Raw genomic sequence first — 25414 nt, 5'->3', positions numbered from 1 at the left:
TTATCACCGCGAAATTAAATGTTACCTAAAAAAATATTATTTAAATAGTATCCAGGACTCAACTGAAATCATTAATATTAAATCCAAAAAGATAAAACAATTTTAAATTCAACGAAGCTCAATTTAAACTGAGTTTTTGAAGTCATGAGCTCTCAGTGACCATTTTGGAATTTCCGAAAAGTTGTATATTCATGAGCCCAATGCAGAGGATGGAGTTTTGCACAGGAAATCCCATCGGTAGAGACATAAGCTTCCAACAGCATTTTTGTTTTTCTCGCCCAAAGAGTGACGACTTCAAAGGTAGGTTTTTATCCAGATTCTCCGTCTAGATCCTCTGCAACTTTCTACGACCGAGAAATTTTTAAAAAAAGTTGCCTTTCTTCGAAACCTAAAAGACTATGGAATGCTAAAGAAATGTACATACACTGAATATGAGCAATGTAAGATAACTGGGGTCAGTGGCGGCGATTAGGGGGGGCGAGGGGGGCAGTTGCCCCCACATTTTTTGCCACTCTTGCCCCCGCACTATGCTAAACCTGATCTGCAAAGGGAAATATACTGTCTTTGCCCCCCACTTTTGGCACCTTTCCCCCCCAGTTTAGGAACCCAATTGCCGCCACTGACTGGTGTGCATCTCTGATGTCGTAGTGGTAGCGTCGTCGCCTCGCAATCAAGGCGTTCCGGGTTCAGTACCCGGTTGAGGTCATATAGTGGTTCATATAGTTCTGCACTTGATGTTTGTATGTGAATTGCCATTTCCACGCAACGCATTCTCTGGTATGTTTACGGTTAAAAATCTAGTAGTTGTTTATTAAAATATCAAGTGGACAACTCTCAAGTACTGGAAATCTTGTTATGTATCTCTCTCTGTTCATGTAAACATTTTGCGTCTGTGTTGTGTGTGTTAGTGATCCTGGGGTGTTTCTGCAGTCTCTTCTCACTCCAGATATCTGTAAATATTGTGTACAGTCATCGGCAATAAAGATAGGACACCTAGATCCTGAAATACTACCTTCACTGCAAGCGTTATGCGTGTTGCCTAACTCTACGGCGGTGGTAAAAGTAGCCATTGAAAATTTGCTATTAAAATCCAGTTATCGCCGTTTTTTGCCGCTGACTGTACATAGTGATTGGACCATGATTTCGAAATACAGTAAGAAATTCAAGTGAATGAAATATACATTATATATAAAAATACAATTGTGAATGTAGATGTTTAGATAATGTGAATACATAAGCAATGACTGCACCAGTAAAAATAAATGGGGTGGCAGAGGATGCGAGAATATTTTCAGGGGACACTAACATTTAGTACGTATTATCACACGAAAATGCATATTTTTTACTAAAAGCCTATTTTTTTATGTTTACTGGTGGCGTTAGGGGGGGGGGGGCTTGCATCCCCTGTCCTCCCTCTGGCGCCATCACTGCAAATACTCGTATTAGGAAAATTGTTATACTTTCATATATAATATGAATTCGCATACTTACGTGAAGCAACTAATATTCAGAATCTGTAAATTCTAACTTCGTTATTTCTACTCAACAGGTCAACATCTAAAGAAGAGCTCTTTATCTGAATCATCGTCCGACATCATGGAACTGGAAGAGGGTATCTTGCTAACTCATGATGTCAGTAAAAAGCAGAATTGCAATCCAAGGCATAACAACAACATAAATGCTATGAGCATCGAAACAGATGTCTGACTACTAGGTAAATACAGATAATTATTTAGCGTAACTTTGTATGGAAAGTGAGTTGTAAGGTAAGTTTGTATTGTACTAATGGCATCACTAACAAGTACAATCTGCAAAAAACTTACCTTAATTGAGTATGTGTATTCTCAATGAAATGTTGAAACAAAATATCTTCAGCTGATTCGAAGATTATTGAACCACCGCCGCATGTGTCCGTAGAGCTTTGAGCAACTTCATATTTGTGCCGTTATGTCGCTAGTGAACGTTCTTTAGTTCATTCTCGTGGAGAAAGTAAAAGGTTATATCGACTCAGTTAAATGAAAGCCATCTTAACAATTAACCAAGTTTATTGATAAAATCCAAGTATTGCAAACCTTAAATAAATAAATAAATAGTCTATGAAACTAACTCGTTGTATTTCATCATAAATAGTGAATATTTGGAAATACACTATTGCAGAGACAGTCAGGATGGAATCACGAAAAATGTCGTTCTCGAAATTTAAAACATGAAAGTGTGACGTTCAAAATTCATCTCCACCTTTTGCCCATTTTTGACATTTTAAATCTCTTTCAAAATTATATTTCTGGTATTGTGGTATTATAAAAGTCTCTTGATATGTATAAGCAGAAATTCACAGAAGAAAATTGTTTTCTTTTAAGTTAGAAAAAGACCCGGTTATATCATTTGAATCTATGTTCGAAGTGTAAGGGTAAGCCATCACCCAGCTAGGGAAATTTGTATAAATTCCTCACCTGTTTCCCCATAGTCATCTTAAACCAACGTACCCAAGGACTGAACAAATATCACTCACCTAACAATTCTCTCTTCAAAGCTGATTTGTATTCGTATTTTTGTTATTTTACGTCGCTTCTTTCCACTTTTCGCCAATCGCGATGAGGGGTTAGATGAAATTTATGAATAGACACTCAAACATCCATGCCCAGATCGGGACACGAATCCGGGAACTTGGGTGACGAGATCGGAGGTCGAGTCCTTTCAAACGCTGGCTTGAATATATTACATTAGTAAAGTTGAAACTAAAGTAATCAAGTCGGTATGGTGTCTGAGTTGCATACGGGAGATCCGGATTCGATTTCCTCGCTCCACCCCATTGAGACCACCGTAAGGGTAAAGGCTGACGGAGTTTGGTGTTGATCACATCTGTTGCACTACACTGAGATCGAGACCCGTGTGTGACAACAGGTGCAATACACAGGAGATAACTTTTCGTTGTTCTGTCGGAAACGGAATTATAATTTAACATAGGCCTTCATAAGATGATCCTTGTTTTTATCCAGTAGTCAACCGGCCAATATTATTTTACATTATATTATCGTGAGAAGCGATGAACCTGTTTGATTCTCGGTATTTGTAATCTCAGGTAGAAAGTTTTACATAAACCGTCTCTGGGACTCTCAAACCTCTAAGCAATCTATACCTTGTAGTGATGGGTTGGTAAATGCGCTCGGAGCGCGATGCTCATCACATCACATCGGGTATGGCAGAGATCTAGAATGTGGGGCTCCAACTCTGCACCCCTACGTCACTTCCAGATACAGCATCTCGCATACAGATCATATGCTCTTGATTACTCTTAGAGAGAAAAAATCTGTTGTTTATCCCATTCATAATTTTGTACGTTACTATTTTTTTATTATTATTATTATTTTGCACCTGTGAAATTACTGCCTTCTTAGAATAGATTTTCCAGGTTTTATCATAGATATTTTCAGGTCACAAACTTGTTGAATTATAGAAAATGTTCAGGTAAAACACACCCACCTTACCGTATTCTGCTATGACGTATAAATCTAGAATGTAGGCATAATAAAAATCTTGTGTAGCATTTACTTAATGTTAAAATATATTAACGATAGGTTCCGTCCCAAATTTTATCCCCAATTGACTGAGTGATGGCTTAATGTTGCTGGAATTGTAATTTTAGGATAAGAACTCCTCGATAGCTTCCAATGGAACTGGAAGCTGAAGTGTTGGATCACGTTTGCTCTTCCAGAGCGACAAATTCCAGTTTAAGGTGTATTCGAGAAGGGAAAGAAGTCTGGATATTTCTTGAAATGACATCGCATTGAAGTTTTAGAGAGGTCCCGTAGAGTGGGCAGATGAGGACCCGGCAGAGGCATTGTATTGATCGCCGGTTGCAAGGTACAATGTTGCCAGTTCCTCGTTCGGCTACAGATGATTCCTTGTAAGTTGGAACGGAAAGTTGAAAGCTAGGTGATCTTTCCTACTTGTTCCTGCGTCAGTTGTAAGGAAAGCAGAGGAATAAGTTGCCTGCGCTGCATTGTACGGTCAACGTCAAATATGAGCTTCGATGTAACTTCCTGCAACAATTCAACACACCGGTGCGGATTTTCGATGCTTTGACGCAATTTATCGTTGCATCGCGTGAAACAAATGAGGATCACCGAGCATTTCCTCCCAGGATTTTCTTTTGGGGAGGGGAAGAACATATTTAAAATCACCTGATTTCAGTCGATGTGAAAATTAGGTTAGTAGAACAACCTTGGGCTTTTAATACTAACAACATTCAAATATAGAATGTGCTTATGATCAGGGGTGTATTATTCATTTAGACCAGTGCGAGATCGCTTTTAAAGGGATATAGGGGTAATTTTAGTGACACAATAACCATAAATTGGGCCTTTGTAAAACTTTTATGAGAAATGTTTGGGGAGGGACGTGTTAGTTGTGTATGGATAAAGCATTGCTGCAATAATATTTTGTCTAGAAATACAATGGCTTCCACAGATTACTTTCTATTTAGGCATAACTTTGGAGAGAACGAAGTTGCTCCTGAATATTGTGTAGTATGAATACGTGGGCCCGTGGGTGTCAGATTTTTTTCCGGGGTGGAAGCTAGGCAGCCCCCAAAACAAAGTTGCACCCTCAAAGAACATTGCTTCAATTCGAAGTTATCGTGTTTCTGCGACGATCTTATCTTGCTTGTAATTAAGAGTAATTAACGTAAATTACTGTGATTAAAATTGGATTATATGTTTGATTGTGGCGTATGCTGGTTTCAATATATGGGCTATCTCACCAAACTGTAGTGTTCGAATTGAAGAAATGTGCTGAAAAGGAGGGGGAGGTTCTTGAACGATTTGGGATTCAAAGATGAAAACTTCAATGAAATGAAGGAATAAAATATATGCTAAATGGAATTAGTAAATAAAATGGTGCATTATGAAAAAATAGTATTATTGATGTGTGGAATTGTCTACCTGGCGAAAATAATACAAAAATTTTCATTGTTATTACAACAATTTTAGTTGTAGTTTATTTTACAAGTCAAATTTACAATTTCCATTAGAGTTCATTTTACTTGTTTGTGAGTTGAAAGAAATGACAATTGTTCTCATATTTTAAACTTAAAATATGAGACCATAAAATTTTCTGTTCTCCCCTTCACCTAAATTCACACTTGAATTTCTCTGCGCCGAAGAAAATATCCTTTCATGTAGTAGAGTGCTGGCAAAATATCTTGGCACACGAACTTTTGAAAGTGTTGCCATCTGCATTATTCAAAGTTTAACATTACGTAGAGGTTCTTTCGTGGTTCATACAACGTGAAGATTGGTGAATATATTCCTTACCTCGCGAAGAAAAAGCGAAATATAAATGCTTCATTTCTTATATAAACTAACGTTTATACCTTTTTTCACCAGAAATCAGAACCCACAATTTTCAACCAGGACAAGGTGAAATCGATGCAGAATGACGAGATATGGTCCCTTTTTAAATCGAATCCAGGGACCGTCCTCGAGACAACGTAACGGTTGATGTTTTCAGAGACACAATAAACGAACCTTCCAGGCCGCGCGGTGGTGGTGGGAGGATTCAACTCGCTGGCTGAAAGCGTTGTCTAATATCTCGCGGAAACGGTTCCTCACAGCACCAAGGTTTGGAGTTTGGTTCGTTTTCATATTTCAAAATATCCTCCCTTACTGCTTTGTTTCATTGTCTGAATTTTCATTGAAGGGTAAAATTTTCTATTTACACTGATACGAAACATTGAATTACTGGGTTCTCTATCATCATAAATGGTATTACAATCAAATATTCAGCTCAAATTGTCCTCACAATTCAGTGTCAGTACTGAAATTTTGGAGCTCATTGCGATCGAACCCGGGACCGCTCGTACCAAAGGCAAGAGCGCCAACAATTCGACTATCCGATATAAACCCCTAGCATACAAGAAAACATAATATATGCAAGTAGTTTTTCTTGTTTGCCGAGAGGCGGTAAATTGAACAGACTGTACGACCAGAGGGCGTGCGCCCACTTACCCCCCTTTGACGTCGTCACCATATGGAGATAATTCCAAGTTGAATATTGCAACTTTCATTAAAACAAAATATGCAGGATTCAAACGAGGAAATGAACGACGAAAACAAACGTGTGGGAATAACTAAAATAGGAATATCAGAAATTAAAATTTAGTAGATTGATTGATTTTGATTATTTTACTTCGCTTTTCTGCCACTTTTTGGCTAATCGCGAAGATGAGGATGAGTGATGATATGATAAAATTGATGAATGGACACTCACTAGTACAAATGATTTGGACGAGTTTTACTTCACAAATGTTCATGTGATTATCTTAAGCTTATCTTCTTATCGTGGAGTCAGCAGAGCACCCTACGACGCCAGGGTTCTCATTCCGGCCTGGATGCTCTTTGCGCCCTTTCACAATTTCATCATATCATCACTCATCCTCATCTTCGCGATTAGTCAAATGTGGCAGATCGACAATTATGCGAGGTCGGTAATAATGCTAACTCACAGGTTATCTCTAAAAAAAAATGTTAATACAAATTTCAATAAGTCTACTTTCTCTGGAAACTAGCAAATCGCTCATGTCGAGAGGGGAGTGTCGTGAGTGTACCTAATGATCCTTATTTAGAACGGCCTAACTTTAGTAATCAAAATCGGAGAAAACTAATACCAAAGCACATGCCATAAATATCTGATGAAGGGAACCTGCGTTTTCCAGAAACGTAACAGCGAAAATTGTGAACTGCAAGAGAAATAATTCTACAATGCAAGCAATAGGTATATGCAAGAATATACATAATTTTATTGAAATGAACAATTTTATGTGCGTTTCTAACCGATGTCTGTTTTTATTTTAGTCTCTGGGCTTCGGGTTTATCAGATAGTCTCGATAGCTAAAAATATACGCTCCCGATGTGTGATATAATAGACGGGACCATTGACTAGTGCTTCTACTACATACACCTATCTAACACGTTCCGAGACATATCTTCTTTCGTCACCAGGTGAACAATTTATTTTTCCAGGTGGTGAGGTTCGAACCTACGACAGACATTGTGACTTTTGCTACAAATCCGGTGCGGTAATCAACTACTCTAATCGCCGGAAAAATATCCACTTGAGAGCACCTACCCCGGAAATCGGACCTGAGACTTCTACGGAAAAAGGACTAAGTCCATTTTTCTCATGGACTTTTTGATCCAAAACATTCATATATGATATTGCTAGGCAATAATAAGGTCAGTTAGGGAAGGAATTAGAAGAGTGATTATAATGGACTCCAGAACAATATTGGAAGCACTTGCTTCGCTTCGATTATTTGCTTGTGCTTTATTGATGTTTTCTGTGGCGATCGAAGAGACAATGTCTGTGAATTCGAGAAAGACTTGTTTTTAACGAACCGTCTATGTGGCGGGAACCAAAACGCGTTTGGTTCAACTTGTCACCTTTCCCGCGCTAGCGATCGCTCGACAGTTCCTGTGCCAATCGGGAACGGGGAATATGACGTCTGCTAGACAGTGAGGAGCGAATGGAAAGCAGTTACGCTTGCGCTGTTGACACTTCGCAGTTTAATCCTCACTTTTCAATGCCTTTTTAAGAAAGCTAGTTGTAACCAGTTTTCGTGAGAGTGCTATACGTACGTTAGGACGTTCTCTTGCAACACATTCGCACCCTGGGCCACCTCCCCTAACTGAGGGTCGACAGTAGATAGCGACAACGTAGCGTGGTTTGTGCTAGAAGGTCAACGTTGGGCAAGCGCGGGAACAGCAACAGCTTATGCCAAGCGCTGTTTATTGTATGTTATGTCGAATTAAAGAAAAGGATGGAAACCATTTTCTTCTAAGAATTCACCTTCATACTTCCCAATCTCTGAACAAAGGGTACGTGTCCATGAACCTGGTCCCTTAAGTGCAAATTATAACTTCCTGACTATTAACTCGAGCAGTTTCAACAGTTTAATATGTATTTCTAGAGGCCAGCGTGCGCTACTAGCGCAATCCTTGGAACAGAATTTAAATTTAAAGAGGTAAAAAGAAAAGCATGGTACATTGTCAACAATAAGTAAACATAGCCTAAATATATTTTAGATGACCGTAAAGTACATTGATTGATTGACTTTATTTTACATCGCATTTTGTGCCACTTTTGGCTAATTTGCGAAGATGGGGATGAGTGATGACATGATGAAATTGATGAATGGGCTAACCACTCCGCCACGGGGGCTCAACCGTAAAGTACAGTCACCGGCAATAAAAACGGGAAACCTAGATTCTGAAATCCTCTCTTCCCTGTAAGGCTTTGTGTGTGTTGCCTAACTTAATACCTCCATTTGGTGCAAGGTGCATGAATCTTAATCTTAAACCTCAGTTAGAATATCTACAGGGTAGGGTTCTTTGTAGACAATGAAACCAGATAATTCTCATCTACAGTCAAGTTTTATCTCAATATGTTTTTTATTATTTATTTTCTTCAATTTGTATATTCTTCTATCTGGACTTCCTTCTTAATGGACAGTCTGGATCTGGACTTCCTTCTTAATGGACAGATCTGGATTTCCTACGTGAGCTTCCTTCTTATTGGACAGATCTGGATCTGGACTTCTTTCTTAGTGGATGGTCTGGATCTGGACTTCCTTCTATTTCAGCTTTTTGACGATTTATGAATTCATATATCTTTTTTCCAACTTTTTACCTTAAGCTTTGGGAAATATACTAATCTCCTCCCTTGCGGCTGCGATTGGAACGCGCCAACACTAACTGGGTACAACAGAGTGTATACTTGGTGCCAAACGAGTGACACGCGCATCCAAATAGGTGCTACGGCTGAAACGCGCAACCAAAAGTGTTGTGGGTTGTCAACTGGAACGCGCCGCCACTGATGTAAACAAAATTTCCGCTATGGAAATGGTAAATCAATCAGACATATGCAATATCTGTTCAAAGGCACAAATGTGTATCAGTGCTTTGACTTCTTTAGTTTTCTGATCAATTTACAATATACAATATACATATTTATTTTATATTTATTCTTATAGTAGATTCTATTGTTTTTCATCTTTCCAATTTGCTTTGTTCTTATTTATAAAGTTATTCACATATATTATGCCAATTCTTAACCTTGCACGCCTGGTGCTGCAATTTTTTTTCCATTTTTGGCAAACTATTTACGTTACTTGGTCCTATTGGGTACGTAACAAACTCTACGGCGGTGGTAGAAGTTACCATTGAAAATTTGCTATTAAAATCCACTTATCCACTTTTGGGGGGGAGGTCTTTCTCAAGTCATAGCAGGGTGTTTAGCTGTTTAGCCACAAAACATTTCGATGATGCTGGTAACTTTTGTCCAATCCAAGACCAGTTGTAGTTTGGTTTGGTTTTGCCTACTGGTTACTTTGGATAGTTGTCTGTTTACTATTTTACGTCAGATTTTTAGGGGTGTAAGACGTGGCCTTTTCGGAAGGTCGTAGTAAATTGACTTTGGACTTTTGTGTTGTCAGGTGCTTGTCTTTCAATACTGAGTGTCACTACTCAACCTCGGATATTAATTTCATTCTTCATGAGGAGTTCACCTCCACAATACAACACAGATATTCTTTGTTTCAATTCCTAAGCGCTGACGCATCTGATAAATTTTAATATGAATCATTAACATCGAATGTTTACGTCTTTAGATTATTCGTGACGGTTAGTATGAATGATGATTAAGTGAAATAGATGAATGAACAATGACACTCGTGCCCCGGTTAGCACGCGAATCCAAAAATTTTACAAGCGACATTGTGGGAAAGTAATTAATACACTTTACCACCAGGGTGGCTCATCCGAGGTATAGGGAAACAGTTACAGCCGCAGCTTTTAAAGAAACAAAATCAACCACAAAGTAACTGAGGTGTGAGGTGAGGGGGAAAGCAAAAAGGACTGCTTTCGCAGATAATATGGTTTTAATTCATGGTACGTTTACAGATATTGCCCCATGTTTTAAGTTCGATTGCTATAGTTAACAGGTATTTGCAGTCGCAACAGTTTGATCTCATATCGGCAATGGTCAACGTGAAACATCTTAGAGCCACAATGCTAAATCTACGTGAAGATGACGGAAGTTCGAAAAGGGAAATTTCTCTCGCCGACTGGATGATATGCGGTAAAATCAAGTCTAGTTTCAATAAAAAGAGGAATAATTCAGAATACAACACTTTACTCCTAGATAAGTAATGTTTGTTTCAGTCAGGAAACTGTAAACCTGGTGAACGCAGTGGGCGGGCTTTTGCATTTAAACCTACTCAGGAAGATCTCAGGCTTATTTCTGCTCAGTTCAGTGTATCCGAGATTGAGTTCAATGCAGAAGTCCGACTTCATCTACAAGTGAAAATCGACTTCTGGGGAATGCATGTTTTGTGTTTATCCTGTGGCAAGTTGTTTGTGTGAAATGTTATCATTGAAACCATCAATAAAGGATAAGGAAAAGAAAAAACGGGGGGAAACTAAATTCCGCTGATTTGACGTCCTGGTTTATTTTAAAGTCACCAGGATACAAAGAGCATACCCCTGAATGTATTCAGGTGGAGGTCTTCAGGGGTTGCTTTTTCGTGTGACTCTAAGATAGTACACTTAAAAAAACTGAATTGTGAGCAACATAATCAAATAAGGGTTTAAATTATCCGATGTCGACTTACGTTAAGCTAAATCCTGCCGCACAGTTTTTTGTCAGTGACATAGTAGAGGTGTTTAAAACTTCTGTACAAACTTAACGAATAACAGCATTCTAAAAGAGGATATTTTTCGTAAGACTCCCGAAGTTTATTCTAATCTCGGCTCACCATATGTCCAATCAATTCGCATGCGTATGTGTATAGTGGCGGGCGGTTTTAGTTTAAGAAGAAGAGCCGTGGATGTTGCAAGCCTTGACTTCGTATAAAACTTTTATAGCATGGGGTAACACCCACTGAGAAATGAAGTTAACTCGTGCAACATTTACGCTTTAAAACACTTCCTTTGACTGGACTGGCAGGGTCATGATGTAAGAGAAAATGATGTTCGTTTTCGTTACCTCTGGTTCTAGACGTGAAGATCGTTTCCACCGGTTCTCCTGTGCAGACACGGTCCCTGAAATTAAACTCTGATGGCGCACCACTCCTCGCTGTAACTCTTTTGCGTATCAATCGATAATCAGACTATGACTCCGAACTCTAAGACAATCGTATTATATCTGACCTCGAGATCTTTTCACGCGATCTATTTAAGCGAGATTCAAATTTCCGAACATTAGCCGGCTGTTCATGTTCTGTCCTGCACCCAACCGTTCTCCGAGTTCACGCTGACTTTTATTTTATTTCCTATATTTCCTGTTAATCTCCCGTACCTGCTGATTCCTCATCTTTGAAGGTAGGCGGCGTTATACGACTTAGAGCAAATATGAGTTGCATTACGAATAAAATTACAGTAAACTAAATGTACACAGGAATGAGATTTTCGGGGGATCCAGGCCCAACCTAATATCTACGCCCGTTTTGTACGCACCAGTGCATAGTTTTTAAAACAATGAAATTGAATCCCTTCCCCGATGAGCTTTCATCAAGACTCGCATCCCTTAACCCTAATCAGAGGGTGTGCGCACGTCTATGGTCCAACCCTCGTAGCAAAAGTTCAAAAAAGTGTTAGACATATGCCGTGGCGGAGTGGTTAGCACAGCGCGCTACGACGCCAGGGAGTGCTGGGTTCGAATTCAGTGTCCTTTATTAATTTCATCATATCATCACTCATCCTCATCGTCGCGATTAGTCAACATGTGGCAGAAAAGCGACGCTAAATAACATAAATCAAAGAATTGGACATAAAGTTTAAATTCGGATGTTCCGAACGGGAACACTTGATTGCAAGGTGAAAGCATTAGCCACTACGCTATCGGAAATATATTCTCTCACATAGTAAATAAGTATTTCTATTCGTACTCAATCTTATTCTGTAGCGAAGCGTCTAGAGACAGGAATGAGGCTGGAATTATTTCACACGAGTGAGATAGCAAAACTTTTCGAATTCTCAGAATCGTGCAATTCAATTATGTCGTTTTTGATTTTGATTTTGAAAAAGCGTATCCGAAGAACTGTGGAAGGAAGCGTAGTCCCCGCTCCCCTACATCCATTAACATAATTTTTTGAGCCAAATCTTTCAAAGTGGTAAATTGCTCTAGAGCAGTTTTTTGTTGCTGGTCAAAATAAAGACCGATTCCTCAATGTCTTATGAACCAGGTTTATGAACTCCCATACCGAAATAGCGCTAACACCTTACCTTCCAGCTAGTGGGAAGGGGAGCATGCCGTTCATGAATAAACAAAAAGTCCATTTTTGTTCCGTCTTGCCGGAACTATCACAGGGATTGCAAGTTTTATTGCCCCCTTTTCCTCACTTGTCGCCTTTGAAAAGAAACTGTGGTGTTGACAAGTAAAATGGGCGAGTGTTCGACATATTGCAGCTTCATATTTAATTTCTTTTTCTGCGCTATCATTGTTCGCATGTCCAATATGTCAGAAATTCATGTTGGAAGGAAAACTATCAAGAGCAAGTCTGTTTTGTATGGAATTCCCTCTTTTTCTTATTTTTGATTGTTATGTTATGTGTGATATGAGGATGCACCTCCACATTTTCATTAACTGCATCGCACCTTTCCTGTGTGGATCGGACGTGATATATCGATATCTCGGGTACGTAATCTGACACCTTTTACATTTCTGTGTGTGAAGCTGTGTTAAAGACAAGAATTTTCTAACACTGCTTCCTTCAAGTTCTACTGAACGAAATGCGGTTTCGGATAACAGAAGCAGTTCCGACCATAGACAACAGAAATTTTGGACAAACCCGCTTACAGATTACAAATCTGCCTTATAACTGGTGGAAGCCATATTGAACATTTGTAATGCCTTTAAACGAAACTTGAAGTTTTACTGAATTTTCGGCTGCATTACTCACTTCAGTACAATAGGATTTATACTTTCCTTACAATTGTTACTTTTGTGAAAGCCCCGCATTTTAAAGATTTTATCGCTTAAATGTGGCCCAAATTGTCTAATATTGTTGCGAGTTTACTTCCTTAAACTTTGCAAATGTATTCTAGACAGGGTTTTGAAAAATATTTATACTACAATAATACAATACTATGCTTGCTTTCCGAGCTATCTAGTTAGTTTCAACAAAATCGTTATATATATTTATGGCAGTTTATCGTAGTTGCAAAATTAATGATGCACTCATCTTTCGCACCTACCATTCCTAAGCCACGCATTATATATACGTATTTCAAAGGTTGTATTACTACTTTGTAGATCAGGTCTGGTTCTGCAATTTCCTGCAATTACACTAAAAACAAGACAGGGAATTTAACAATGCTGATGACACGGTGAAGGTTAAAGTTTATTTACTCATTAATCGCTAGGCCTCCTTCACCTTAAAATTAGTTATTTGCAGGGAATGCTTGCACATTTGGAAGGAATGCACCTTTGGCCTTGGAAAAGGCGAGGCACCCCTGGATGATATAAACACAATCTCGTAGTCCCTTAATTTTACTTACATCTCCAAAATAAGTGCCATTGAAAGTGTGAAACAAAGCGACACCCAGAAATTTTAAAAGAAAAAGGAGACCAAATATACAAACATGTAAATGGAAGTATGTGTATGAAAATGGCTCGAATTATACCAATTTTCCTATTTGATTCTTGAAAATTACGGATAAATTATGATCTTCAAAACCACTCTTCATTACGGTGTGTGTGTGCACACAGGCTGGGTCCTCTGCACACGCAACAACCGCCAAGAAATGTCAGTTTGATACATCGCCTAGCCAACCATAGACAGTTTGAGCACTCTTCGGTAACAAAATGCGAGATTTAGACTGTTTACCAAGATTAAACAACAGAGGATGAGGAGGAAAGTAGGTGGCCGAAGGAGGTGCCAGCACTTACCTCTGCTTCCTGGCAGCAGCACTGGCTGCTACAGTCCCTGTTACACTGATTTATAATACGTAAGCAAAATGGGTAGCCTTAGAGCACCCTTCGCTTACATAGCTTCCCCATCCTTTGTCGCCTCAGTTTCATGTGGAATCATTTCATTCAGATCATTCCAGAAGTTGGAAGTAACCGGATGTGATGTGCGCCAGGAAGCAAAAGTTCTGCACCAACATCCCTAGCCATCTACAATGTCCACATTATGAATATGTCTGTTCTTGATCATTTTACGTCCTGCACCGTGCCCGCGCGATCTAAGGCGTCAGGCTTTGGACTCTGGCTACGGTATGCATGCTGGATTGCGTCTCCTGGGGACTTCTCTCCTGAGATATCGGCCAGTGTATGGGACCGGTGGCCATCCACCATCGTGGGAGCTGCAAATGAGTAGCATCACCCGATCATACCTATCTAAAACAAAAACTGGGAGTTCATCATGTTGACCACACGTCACCCCGTAACTGGTTGGATGATCTTCCTCCTCTGCTGAGGCATATGCGAGTGAACAGGCAGTCGGTAGGTAGGCCCTGGATGTCATGGGCTTTCCCTCGGGTTATTATTATTGATCATATATATATTGATGATTCTCTTTTCGATTTATGGACACTTTGAGGCTTAAAGTGCAGCATTACATTGTATTCAAACCCTGTGAAGCTTAACAAATGTAATCTCTATTACCAAGAATTTTCAACCATGCCTTCAGTTGGTTACCTGTTACCTATGGTGCTTCGGCTCGTATTCGAGCCATGGCCTCCCCAACTTTCTTCCTCCAGAACGCCCTGTTCTGATGTGAAGGATGGAGTCTGCATCCTTCTGGATGCTATCCTCCCATCTGATCTTTGGTCTTCCTGCAGGTCTTCTTCCTCCCATGTTTCCTCCTAGCATCATCTTCAGGATCCGATGCTCATCCATTCTAGCTACATGGCTAGCCCAGTTTAGTCTCTTTATTTTTTTTTTATTCTTATGTATATGAAGAGAGGTACTTCCTTATAAAGTTTGTAAATTTCGTCATTATATCTAATTCTCCACACTCCTTCTGATTGAATAGGGCCAAAGATCCTTCGGAGGATTTTACGCTCAAATGAGTCGAGATTGTTAGGCAGCTTGTTCCGTAAGAGTCCATGCTTCACACCCATATACTACAATACTACGAATGAGTGTTTTGTATAGCATCACTCGAGCTCTCCAATTGACATCTCTACATTTGATTAAAGGTAATATCGAGAAGTAGGCCTTATTTGCTGCTTGAATACGTGCTTGTATTCCTGCTATTTCTTCATTTTTTTCATTCAGATTATACCTAGGTATGAGAAGTTGGTCATTTCGATGTTAAAGTTTTCTATTACCATGTTCTGTTCACAGTTTCTTCTTTTCCTTGACTGGATTAATATCTTTGTCTTATTCTCGTTTATTTTTAGTCCAACTTTCTTGCCTTCCTCATTCAGGTCCTTTGCTCTTCTTAGTGATCTACCCATGATGTTAATATCGTCTGCGAATCCAACTATTTGTGTAGATTTGTATTGTAGAGTGCTTCTGGTATCGGTATCAATTTGTAGCTGCCTGATAACGTATTCCAACACCAGGTTGAAAATGAATGAGGCCAGTCCATCTCCTTGCCTCAGCCCTTGCTTTACTTCAAATAAGTCTCCCAATTCTGCTTGGATGTGTACAGAGGCAAAGGTACTCTTCATTGTCAGTTCAATTTGTCCTCATCTTGACATTTGAGAGGGGGGTGCCCCCTAAAACCGTTTTAGCCGTATTTCTTCCTTTGGGCCCCTCTATACACCTGCCAAGTTTCATGGAAATCGGAGGGGGACACACGGGTCAGACCCCCCACTTCAATTTGTCCTCATCTTGACATTTAAGGGGGGTTTTGCCCCCTAAAACAGTTTTTTAGCCGAAACAAAAAAAAAACACATATTTCTTCCTTTGGGCCCCTCTATACACCTGCCACGTTTCATGGAAATTGGAGGGGGACACTTAGATAACCTCCCTTGTTAGAGAGGCTAACTTGCTATCTACTGGTAACTGGTATATAATTAACATATACATGGGGATAAATAAAATTCAGGATTTACAAAATTACCACTTCCAATAAATTTTCTAAAATATTTTTCTGCATGTAAGAATTCACACAATCTGTGTACTTATGTGTGTGAGAAGAGGGGAGGGGTACACAATGTTTCAAAGCACTAGTTATGAAGGTGACAAACTGAATGATGTCGATTTGTGCATACATTGTGTGTACACCCACACACTTATTTTGAAACAATGTTCTACTGAATATCAATTGCCACATGTGCAAGCAGCTAGCAATATATTTTCTACATGTATAACTAAAAAAAAAGCTCAACCAGTCCCATGAGAGAGAGTGTTGTCAGTCTGCTGCTGGTCATGCATTTGGTGTGTGTGTGTATGTGTGTTTGTAGGTATGTGTTGATTTCCATTCACTCCTCTGCCCCTGTTTCTTTATATCTACCTATTATGTAAGTAGTTCCAGTATTGTACTCATGGTGCCTTTACCTAAAATCTGAGTCCCTATAGGGAATCAGATTCTTAATTATTCTTACCAAAGAAGCTATATGAATCAGTGCATAGGCGTAACTTGGCGGGGGCAAGGGGGACACTTGCCCCTCCCCCCCAAAAAAAAATTGTAGGTTTATTCAAATTTACAAGTTAGAGGACCTGAGGAGCAAAGTAATAAAGATTAATATTTCTGATTTTGCAAACGTCACAGTTATTTAGCAAATAATCCTGGACTCTGTTTTTATGGGATGAAAAACTTTTCAAGTCTCTTTCCGCTCCAGGTTTGATTCTACTCCCTCAAAATTAGGTCCAAGTTTAATTCTGCCCCCTCAAAATTAGACCCAAGTCTGATTCTGCCTCCTCAAAATTAGACCCAAGTCTGATTATGCCCCCTCAAAATTAGGCCCAACTTTGATTCTGCCCCCTCAAAATTAGGCCCCAAGCAGGCCCGTAGCTAGAATTGATCTCCATGGGGGGCTCACAGGTTATCAGGGGGGGCTTCGTAAACCAAGTCCAGTATTCAAAAGTTTAACAGTATTAAATCAAGGTAAATTGGGGGGGCGTTATGCTATTATAAAACATAAAATTTAGAAATACCATGCAAATACTACATTTTTTTCTATATCTTCTAAAACATCTATTGAAGTGTTAATTGACTGCTACTGACACCATCCCTTAATACACACTCTATACTATTTTTGATGATACAGGTATTTATATCATACAAGTAGAAATGTACAATATTCACTTCAATCATAGTGCCTACCGTGCCCCAACTGAAGCAATAAAACTCCTCTTCGTTCCCAAAACTGTTGGCATTTGACGCAGCTGTGGAAGGAATGTGGATGATGAAGTAAAAGTCCCAGATATTTGTCAAACGAGATGATGCAACAGGGGCAGGGAAGTTACAGATTAAGAAGCTCCCCTATGAAAGAACTTTCTAAAGTCTAGAGAATCTTCTTAACACTTGCTGGTACTTAGATTTCTGCTCACAAACAAGATGAAGAAATCTAATAACTGCTGTTCATATTCTGTGAATTTATCCCTCGCGAACTTGTGAACAAAATAATATATGCTGTCTACATTTTCACTCTTCACATCAAATAAATTAGAATACAAAATAGTTGTACCTAATGATGTCAAGGGGGCTGGTGGCTCAGCCAGGGGGGACTGAGCCCCCCTGGCCACGGGCCTGGCCCCAAGTCTGATTCTGCCCCCTCAAAATTAGGCCCAAGTCTGATTCTGCCTCCTGAAAATTAGGCCCAACTTTGATTCTGCCCCCTCAAAATTCCAAGTTACGCCCATGAATCAGTGGCATATGCTGGTTTTAATGAGTGGGTAATCTCCGGCCCTTGATTCATCCATACTCTCCTAAAGTCTCCCTGCAAATTTACATCAGCATCCATATCGGATTTATGAATATTATCTGGAAAATTTTAACTTATTGCTGCAACCACTATCAAGCTAATTCTTGTGATTGCAGTTACTGTATGTATAGAATTTGAAATAATAAAACAAGAAAAAAAAAGTATAGTAAATATATAAAAAACAACACAATTTGTAAAATATAATATGAAAGGCATGTGCTAGAGAAATAAAAAAATATATTAATTCAACTGTAAAATTCAAATTAACGCAGTACCCAGTTACTTGTAGTTAAACTCCAACTTTCTTGTTTGTGAAGCAAACTTGCCAATAATACAAGGCTCATTCAATATATAACCGGAAATATGTTGTACCAAATATTTATTACAAGCACCAACAGAACTACAGAACTATGTTTCAACATAGTTCAATCCACTTATGCCAGCACTTGATAAGGGCACTGATTTCACAGGAAAAAAATTTTTGGACGTGTGCGTAACCACTCATGCACTGCTGACTGGACTTCGTCATCATTCTGGAACCACTTAGTGCATCTTTCAGTGGGCCAAAGGTGTGGAAATTGGAAGGTGCGAGATCAGGTGAATATGGAGGGTTATGTAAGCACTCAAACCAGACCACGTCGTCTCTGCAGAATGGCTGGTTTCAGTTTTTCACGCAAAAGGTCGGAGTAGGTGGTACTGTTTACATTATGACCTCTGGGTATGTAATATTCAAGAATTGGTCCTTTGTGCTCCCAAAACAAAGTTAACATGGACTTTCCCACACTCCGTTGAGCATGCACCTCCTTTGGTCTGGGAGACGGAAGGATGTCGCCATTCCATTGTTGTCCTCTTACGTTCTGGTTCATAGAAACAAACCCAACTTTCATCTCCAGTGAGAATATGATGAAGAAATGCCTCACCGTCAGCTTCATAACAGCATAAAAGCTCCCTGCACACATCAGCACGTCTCTCCTTCATTTCCGGTGTTAAACGTTTTGGAACCCACCTCGCACACACTTTCCTGAACCTCAGTATGTCATGACTGATATGGTGGGCTGATCCTACACTTATTTCCAACTGGGAAGCAATTTCATACACCGGTTCTCCCATATAAAGTCCTCCACTTGAGCATGTTGCTTGCCGTGACTGCAGTGACAGAGCGACCTTGACGCGGAGAATCTTCAACACTGGTTATGCCCTGTTTCAACTTCTCAGCCCACTTGTACACTTGTGATTGACTCAAACAGTTATCACCATACTGAACTGCCATGCGGCGATGAATTTCTATAGGTTTCACGCTTTCACTCAACAAAAATCTCACACTTCGCTGCTCCAGCTTGGAACGCTCCTGGAAGGGTGCCGCCATCTTGTGTAACTGTTTCCCAGCGTCCCATGCATGAGGCAGGCATGCGAGCCCCAGCTATGAATAGCTTACAGATGCCTTCACAAAATAACAAACAGATAACAATCATGGTCGTATTTTAGGTTGTTTATACTACTTTTTCGGTTATTTATTGAATGCACCTTAATAATAATTAACTTTTAAATCACCAATAAGGAATGCCTTGTGCCAATTTTCTCTTGTGCTCCTGTCTCAGAATGAAATTCTATACAGATGTTAAAAAAAAATTCCCTTCCCTAGCTTGAAATTCCCTGTGATGCCAGAGGTCCTATGAGTTTGAATCATTGTCTATATTCTTAATATATTTCTCATTCATCCACTGTTCATCTCCATCATCACTCTTAGTGCTCGAAGTGAAGGGGATGCAGAAGGCAAAATTTTCACAAAGCATCCCCAGTTATATCAATGTCATCATGCTAAACCATAGGTGCACTTCTCCCCCTCCCCAGCTAACACCAAGGCTTGACCAAACATCTCTACAGCTAACATTTTCCACTTCAGGCACTATTAATATAGAGAGTCGGAAAAGCAACATAAATTAACTAACATACATAATTTATTTCTGGTACCCTTTCGTTTAAAAAATTATTCAGATCTGTGAAAGAAGTACTCCCACTGCCCACTGCTCTTGAAGGTTACAGAGAAGAAATAATCATGTATTTTTTAAACATAAAAATGGAAGAAAGCCAGCATATAATTAGTTTAATGACTTAAGCTTTACATTTAATATATTTAACTTTCTTCATCTTCAATATTTAAGCTTTTTTCTTTTGACAAATTCCTGTTCAAAAAGCATAAAACAGGAAGACAGAAGTAAATGTAAAATGGAAGTTAGCATAGAATTGGTTTCTACTGTTCAGATTTCCCATTCCTGAGAAATTTCCCTGCTGTAAACAACACAGCTTCTATGATTAACAATAGCACATAGGCCATTGGGAAAGAATGGCAGACAAGAGTGCTAAGATCACAATGATTGTCAGCTGAGGGAACAGCAAAGGCTCTGAGGTGGTGAATGAGACAAGTGAAATCTCTCTGGGAAGAAGGTTGCCCTGGTTTATTTTACTTCGCTTTTCTGCTACTTTTGGCTATCGTAAAGATGAAGATGAGTGATGATATGATGAAGGGACAATCACAAACACCACCCATGCCCAGGCTGGGATTTGAACCTGGAACCACTGATGTACTAACCACTCTGACACGGAGGCCTGACTAGAATTGGCTTTCATTTGGATAGCCAACAAAAGGCTGAAAAAGTTTTAAAAAATGTTACTATTTAGCAAAACAAGAACTGCTAGTCCAAGGCTATGAGGAATATGCAGAATCTCTAAGGGCAATTATATGGAATTCCATATTGCAAGTGTCAGGTTTGAGTCTCCATTAAAGGAACAATTATTGACTTTTACAGTTTTCCGCAGTACTTCAGCAGGAATTAAAATTATTTCTTACCTTCAGTGTATTAAATTTATTATTCAGTTTATTTAATTATATGATTCAATTTTACTGTAAATATTTCTAAATTTGCATATAAATTGCTCAAAGAAAATTTGAAATATTTGTTCCAAAAGAGATAGGGGAGAGGGGTTAACACTTTCATTGTTTGTCAATACCTTAAGTTCTAGATGCAAAAAGCACCACTGCTTCTGGACTACACAGGACAGATGAGTGTCAGATTATAGAGTATAATATTAAATTTTATTGTTGACCTGAAACTGCAGCTAACAAATATTGAAAGGAAATATATACTAACCACTTTCTACTCCATTGATGGTTTTGAATCTACTGTATTAGTTGTATGCATTTCTTGTTGAATTTATATGCGATTTCACTATCTGCATCATTCTTGTTCTATTAAGAAATAAATCACTGGGTTGCTCCGGAGTGGTTCAACTCGTCGAACACACCCTTTAGCAAAAAGTTAAATGTTGAGACTTGTGTATACAAAAAACACAAATCACTATTTTTTTTAAGGATCCATTGTTTCACTTGTTGTGATAGGAGAAATATGTTGGCTATAATAACTTTTCAAAAGCTTTATATTATAGCTGGGAGTCTCCTGGCTGTAACCCAAAATAAAGCATTCTTTGTGCTTCTTATCTCACATTTTCATCCAGTTCTCATTACAATTAGGCTAGAGAGGTAAAAGTTTACACAAAATGACTAAAATATTGTAAAATGTAGTATAAGTTCCTTCACCAAAAATGTAAATGAAATTACAAATTATCTAATTATATGAAATAAATATTCTACATTTTTGCACTAAACTAAAAATTGGTTACATTTTCAGACTTGGCTGGTAATTTGAAGCACGGACTGTTACCAGTTTTTACTTATATCTGTGAAACTACACGATGAATGGAAAAATGGTTTCTACAAAAGTTGTTTATTTCTGTGAGAGGAATAAAAATATTAAACAATGAAAATTAGATTTCCATTTTAAAAATTTGAGCGACCTTCAAATGACCTTGAAAATGGCACCCTACTAAAATGACATTCTCTCCCCTTTCAAGTTGGTTAACTTTTATTTGAAACATTTCTTTTGAAAACACTTCGTTTGAAAGATATTTCAACTTAAATGGTCCACCCTGTATATATATATAAATTATGATTTATATTACAATGAATGTCAACAGGTTTGCACTAATTGTGTTTATTATTTTTTTCAGCAAAGGAGGCCTTTCTCTTTGTTAACTTCTCTGCAATCAGACCGAGTGCCAATATGTCAGTGTACCTTCTGTAAACACTAAACAAGGTGCTATAATGGCTGGCTCTTACCTTTTGGCAGCAGGAACTTTTAAAATGGATGGTTCGTCCTAAATACAAACAAGAAACCGCCCTTAGGAGGTGACGAATTCTGCAGGGACAAATTTTTGCTGCCAGATGGCAACCTCTTTTCGACCTGCAGCAAAGAAGAGAATACAAGAACATTGTTCAGCAATTTAAAAAAACTCTACTCACTACATGGTGCTTTTGAAAAAAAAATGGAAGACAATTTGAAGTCTAGGAAAACGTCGTTACTACAGCTTCCCTTCGACAGTGCCCTATATTTAAAAAAAAAGTGTGTGGAAACAGAAGTTGTTCTTACCACATTTTAGGCGTTTTGCATAGATGGGGTATTCATCACTGTGATTGGGTGAAAAGAAAAAAACAACCAGTGACGTCTTTGCAGACAAACGGGTGCAAGTCTTTTTTTCTTCTATCTTACAAGCACACTCACTTTTTTCATCTTAACCTAAACTAAATTGTAGCCTTTGAAAAAGATAAAAAGGTCATAGTTCCCCTATAGAAAGACTCTGAACTCTCACCCTTATAACTGATAGTCCCAATAGTTAATATTAGCCTGATGGTAATCGAAGTAAGGCTGCAAAATATTTCTGCATTATAAAATTATATCCTGTTTAGATCTGGATTTGTAGTAGATTTGATAGAGTTCTTGGAAACAGTTTTAAAGACAGAAAAGAACAAAAATAAGGAAAATGCCTTCATTTCATTATGTTACTAAGATTATTAAGAAAGAAAGAAAAAGGAAAATCTGTATAAAATGCTTAGATCTGGATAAGTACGCAAAGATGCAATAGCTTAAAACATTTCATTGTACACTGCTAGGGAACGGAGATGAAGCTAATAGAGAAAAAAAAGTAATATTCAAATGTTTATTAAAGCATAACGACCTAGAGAGTCTGTAGAAAAACTTGTAGATATATTTACTTCCAATGTCTCAAAGCCCTTCGATCTCCTCAAGGAAAGAAAGACATTTAGTAGTGCCTGATAGTTAGTTCTACTCCATATTATCATATAACCAAGCCTTTCCACAACTCATAAGAAAAAAGCGGCAAGCAGTATTCTCCGATCCCTCCCTGTTTGACTCCCCTCAATCTGTCTACTGCACTGAGGTTGCAGAGCCCGCCCACAACATGCTCCTATGGATGTATGGAAGGACATCTGGTGATTTTTTTCTCAACTTTTTTTTGTGGGTGATGGAGCCATATTCTAAGAGAAGTGTCCTGATATGTAAAGTTTTTGTGGGAGAATCCTGGTGATATTTGTTAAAAGTTTAAAAAATCGAGTGGAGCTATTATATAAATATATATAACTATATATATATATATCTATATATATATACAAGAATCTTGAGCGCTCACGACTTGTAAAGAACACGTAGGCTAATTATAAACAATTGTGTAAGGTATTACAAACTCAAGATTATTTCTTGTTGAATACTTTATTGTGAAACTAGTTTTGAGCACTGTTTTAAGTGCTTGTATTTTTGGGCTGTGTGAAGCTTACTAATAGAGTTGGATTAGCTTTTTGCCTAGCTCTGAATTTTACCAGTTATGGCGTTAAAAAATTCATTCCTTAAAAGTTTTTCGCCCCCCTGTGCTCCCTGTCCCAATTTTGAACCTTCAATACTTTAGCCCTGTGTAGGATATATAAAAATCATCTGGCTACACTTAACCTGTTCATCAGGTTATTGTAAGAATTTGGACTCCAAAACATACATATCCATTGTGCTTTACAAAAAAACAACATTCAGAATGAAACAGTGACAAACAAGTCCTTTGGATATTTCAAGTTGGTTGTCAGTGAATAATGGGGTAATAAAACACATCTGAGAAGTGGCTACGGAATTTTCATGAAAACTAGTGTAGGAAGGTAATATATTATTTAAAATTTGAGTGATATTGTTGTCAGTAACACCTTTCTATAAAACTAAAGATAACATTTTTAATGTGCGAAGTAAGCAATATTTGCAAATTTAAAGCAGATAAACGTTCATCGTCGTTACTTATAATGTAATAGATGAGTACCAGATATAATTTAACTTCAGTTTAACAAATTGTTTGTTGCTCAATAATTTGATAATGATATGTTGTTTAAAGAAGAACTAATGGTCATGAATTTGCTGTAGCCAGTTGTGATATTACCAAATTGTAATTTACACTTCCTAAAATGTAAAGTGCATACATTCTGAAAGAAAAAAAATAAGTTAAAGCTCTACACTTATAAATGAATGGAAAAATAAGCCTTTAATTATATCTTCCAGTAGAATCACAAAGTACTGCTAATGCAAAGAAGATAAATTAATAAATATACATTAAGAAAATATGAAGTCCAGTTCTTCTAGACTATGTAGCCAGACAGTAGGTATAGCATGCAAGCTATCCCAGTACTTGAAAAAAAAAACACAACACAATATAAAACATATATACATATAAATATATATATACTCATTCTACCCAACACTTGTACAACTCAGCCAAAGTGACTATTTACAACATTCAAGAAAGGGAAAAAAAATTATATGGAACTTCATAAAGCATAAGCCTGCTTTCATTCTTACAATATCAGTCAATTAACTACATTCTGATGATCATTTTTATAACCGCTTCTTTGTATTTGCATCATGTACATAAAGTGTAAATAAGACACCATTGTTTGTTTTACACCCAACATGTTTATTGTTGACAGTTATTTTACTTTGTTGAGTGGGTTAAGATAAAAAAAAATCTGAAATTTATACATGGCGTGGATTCTTGCCAGTTAGAATTTTTTTGGCAGGGAAGCACACCAATCAATAATAATAATAAAAAATAGTATCACTCTGCTAGTTCCTGGTTCTTATGCATTTCCTGCAGTAACCAACAATACAAATATACCAATACACGAATCCAAATAAGTAATAAAAAGAACAAAAAAGCAGATAGATTATTCCTAGACTTTTTTGTGGATCCTTTTGGAAATGAAGTAGCAGGATCTAGCAGAAATAAAAAATCAAATTCTTGTATGCCAAGACCTATTTGCTTCTGTGGTTCAAATTCAGGTACTAGACTCTGGTTCTAGATTTACTCTAGATTGCTTTTGTCTTGGCCTGCCATCTGCCTTTCCAGTATGGTAAAGGAGGCCAAAGGCAGCATCTTTTAAAGAAAAAAAAAGCAGTCATCTTTAAAGTTTAATAAAAAAGGAAATCAGTTGTCTATAATGGCGACTGCAGTTTAAACTTTATTATAGGCAGGGAACTATCAGAAGGACACCCCAAACACTCTTGTTTTGCTTGTATGAGAATATAAATCCTATACTCCCCTCCCTGAAATCTATATATAAAAATCAAAAAGAGTGGTTTGTTATTTTTGTGGTA

At 38.1% G+C, this 25414-nt stretch overlaps 1 protein-coding gene across 4 annotated transcripts in view; it reads left to right on the top strand.

Moving 5' to 3' along the window:
- Sh (Potassium voltage-gated channel protein Shaker) overlaps positions 1–24467 on the top strand; it is a 635294-nt gene extending 610827 nt beyond the window's left edge. For all 4 annotated transcript variants that reach the window (XM_083126538.1, XM_083126539.1, XM_083126536.1 and 1 more), the window contains exons 7-8: positions 1550–1714; positions 21945–24467. In XM_083126538.1, the coding sequence (XP_082982664.1) occupies positions 1550–1707 (158 nt within the window). In that variant the 3' untranslated portion in view covers positions 1708–1714; positions 21945–24467. The remainder of the gene's footprint in view (positions 1–1549; positions 1715–21944) is intronic.
- The last annotated feature ends 947 nt before the right edge of the window (positions 24468–25414 follow it).

This window comes from Lepisma saccharinum, chromosome 8 (genome assembly GCF_977018435.1).
Source record: "Lepisma saccharinum chromosome 8, izLepSacc3.1, whole genome shotgun sequence".
NCBI lineage: Eukaryota > Metazoa > Arthropoda > Insecta > Zygentoma > Lepismatidae > Lepisma > Lepisma saccharinum.
The sequence above is the reverse complement of the archived record's forward strand: the minus strand, read 5'-3'. Positions and strand labels throughout refer to the sequence as shown.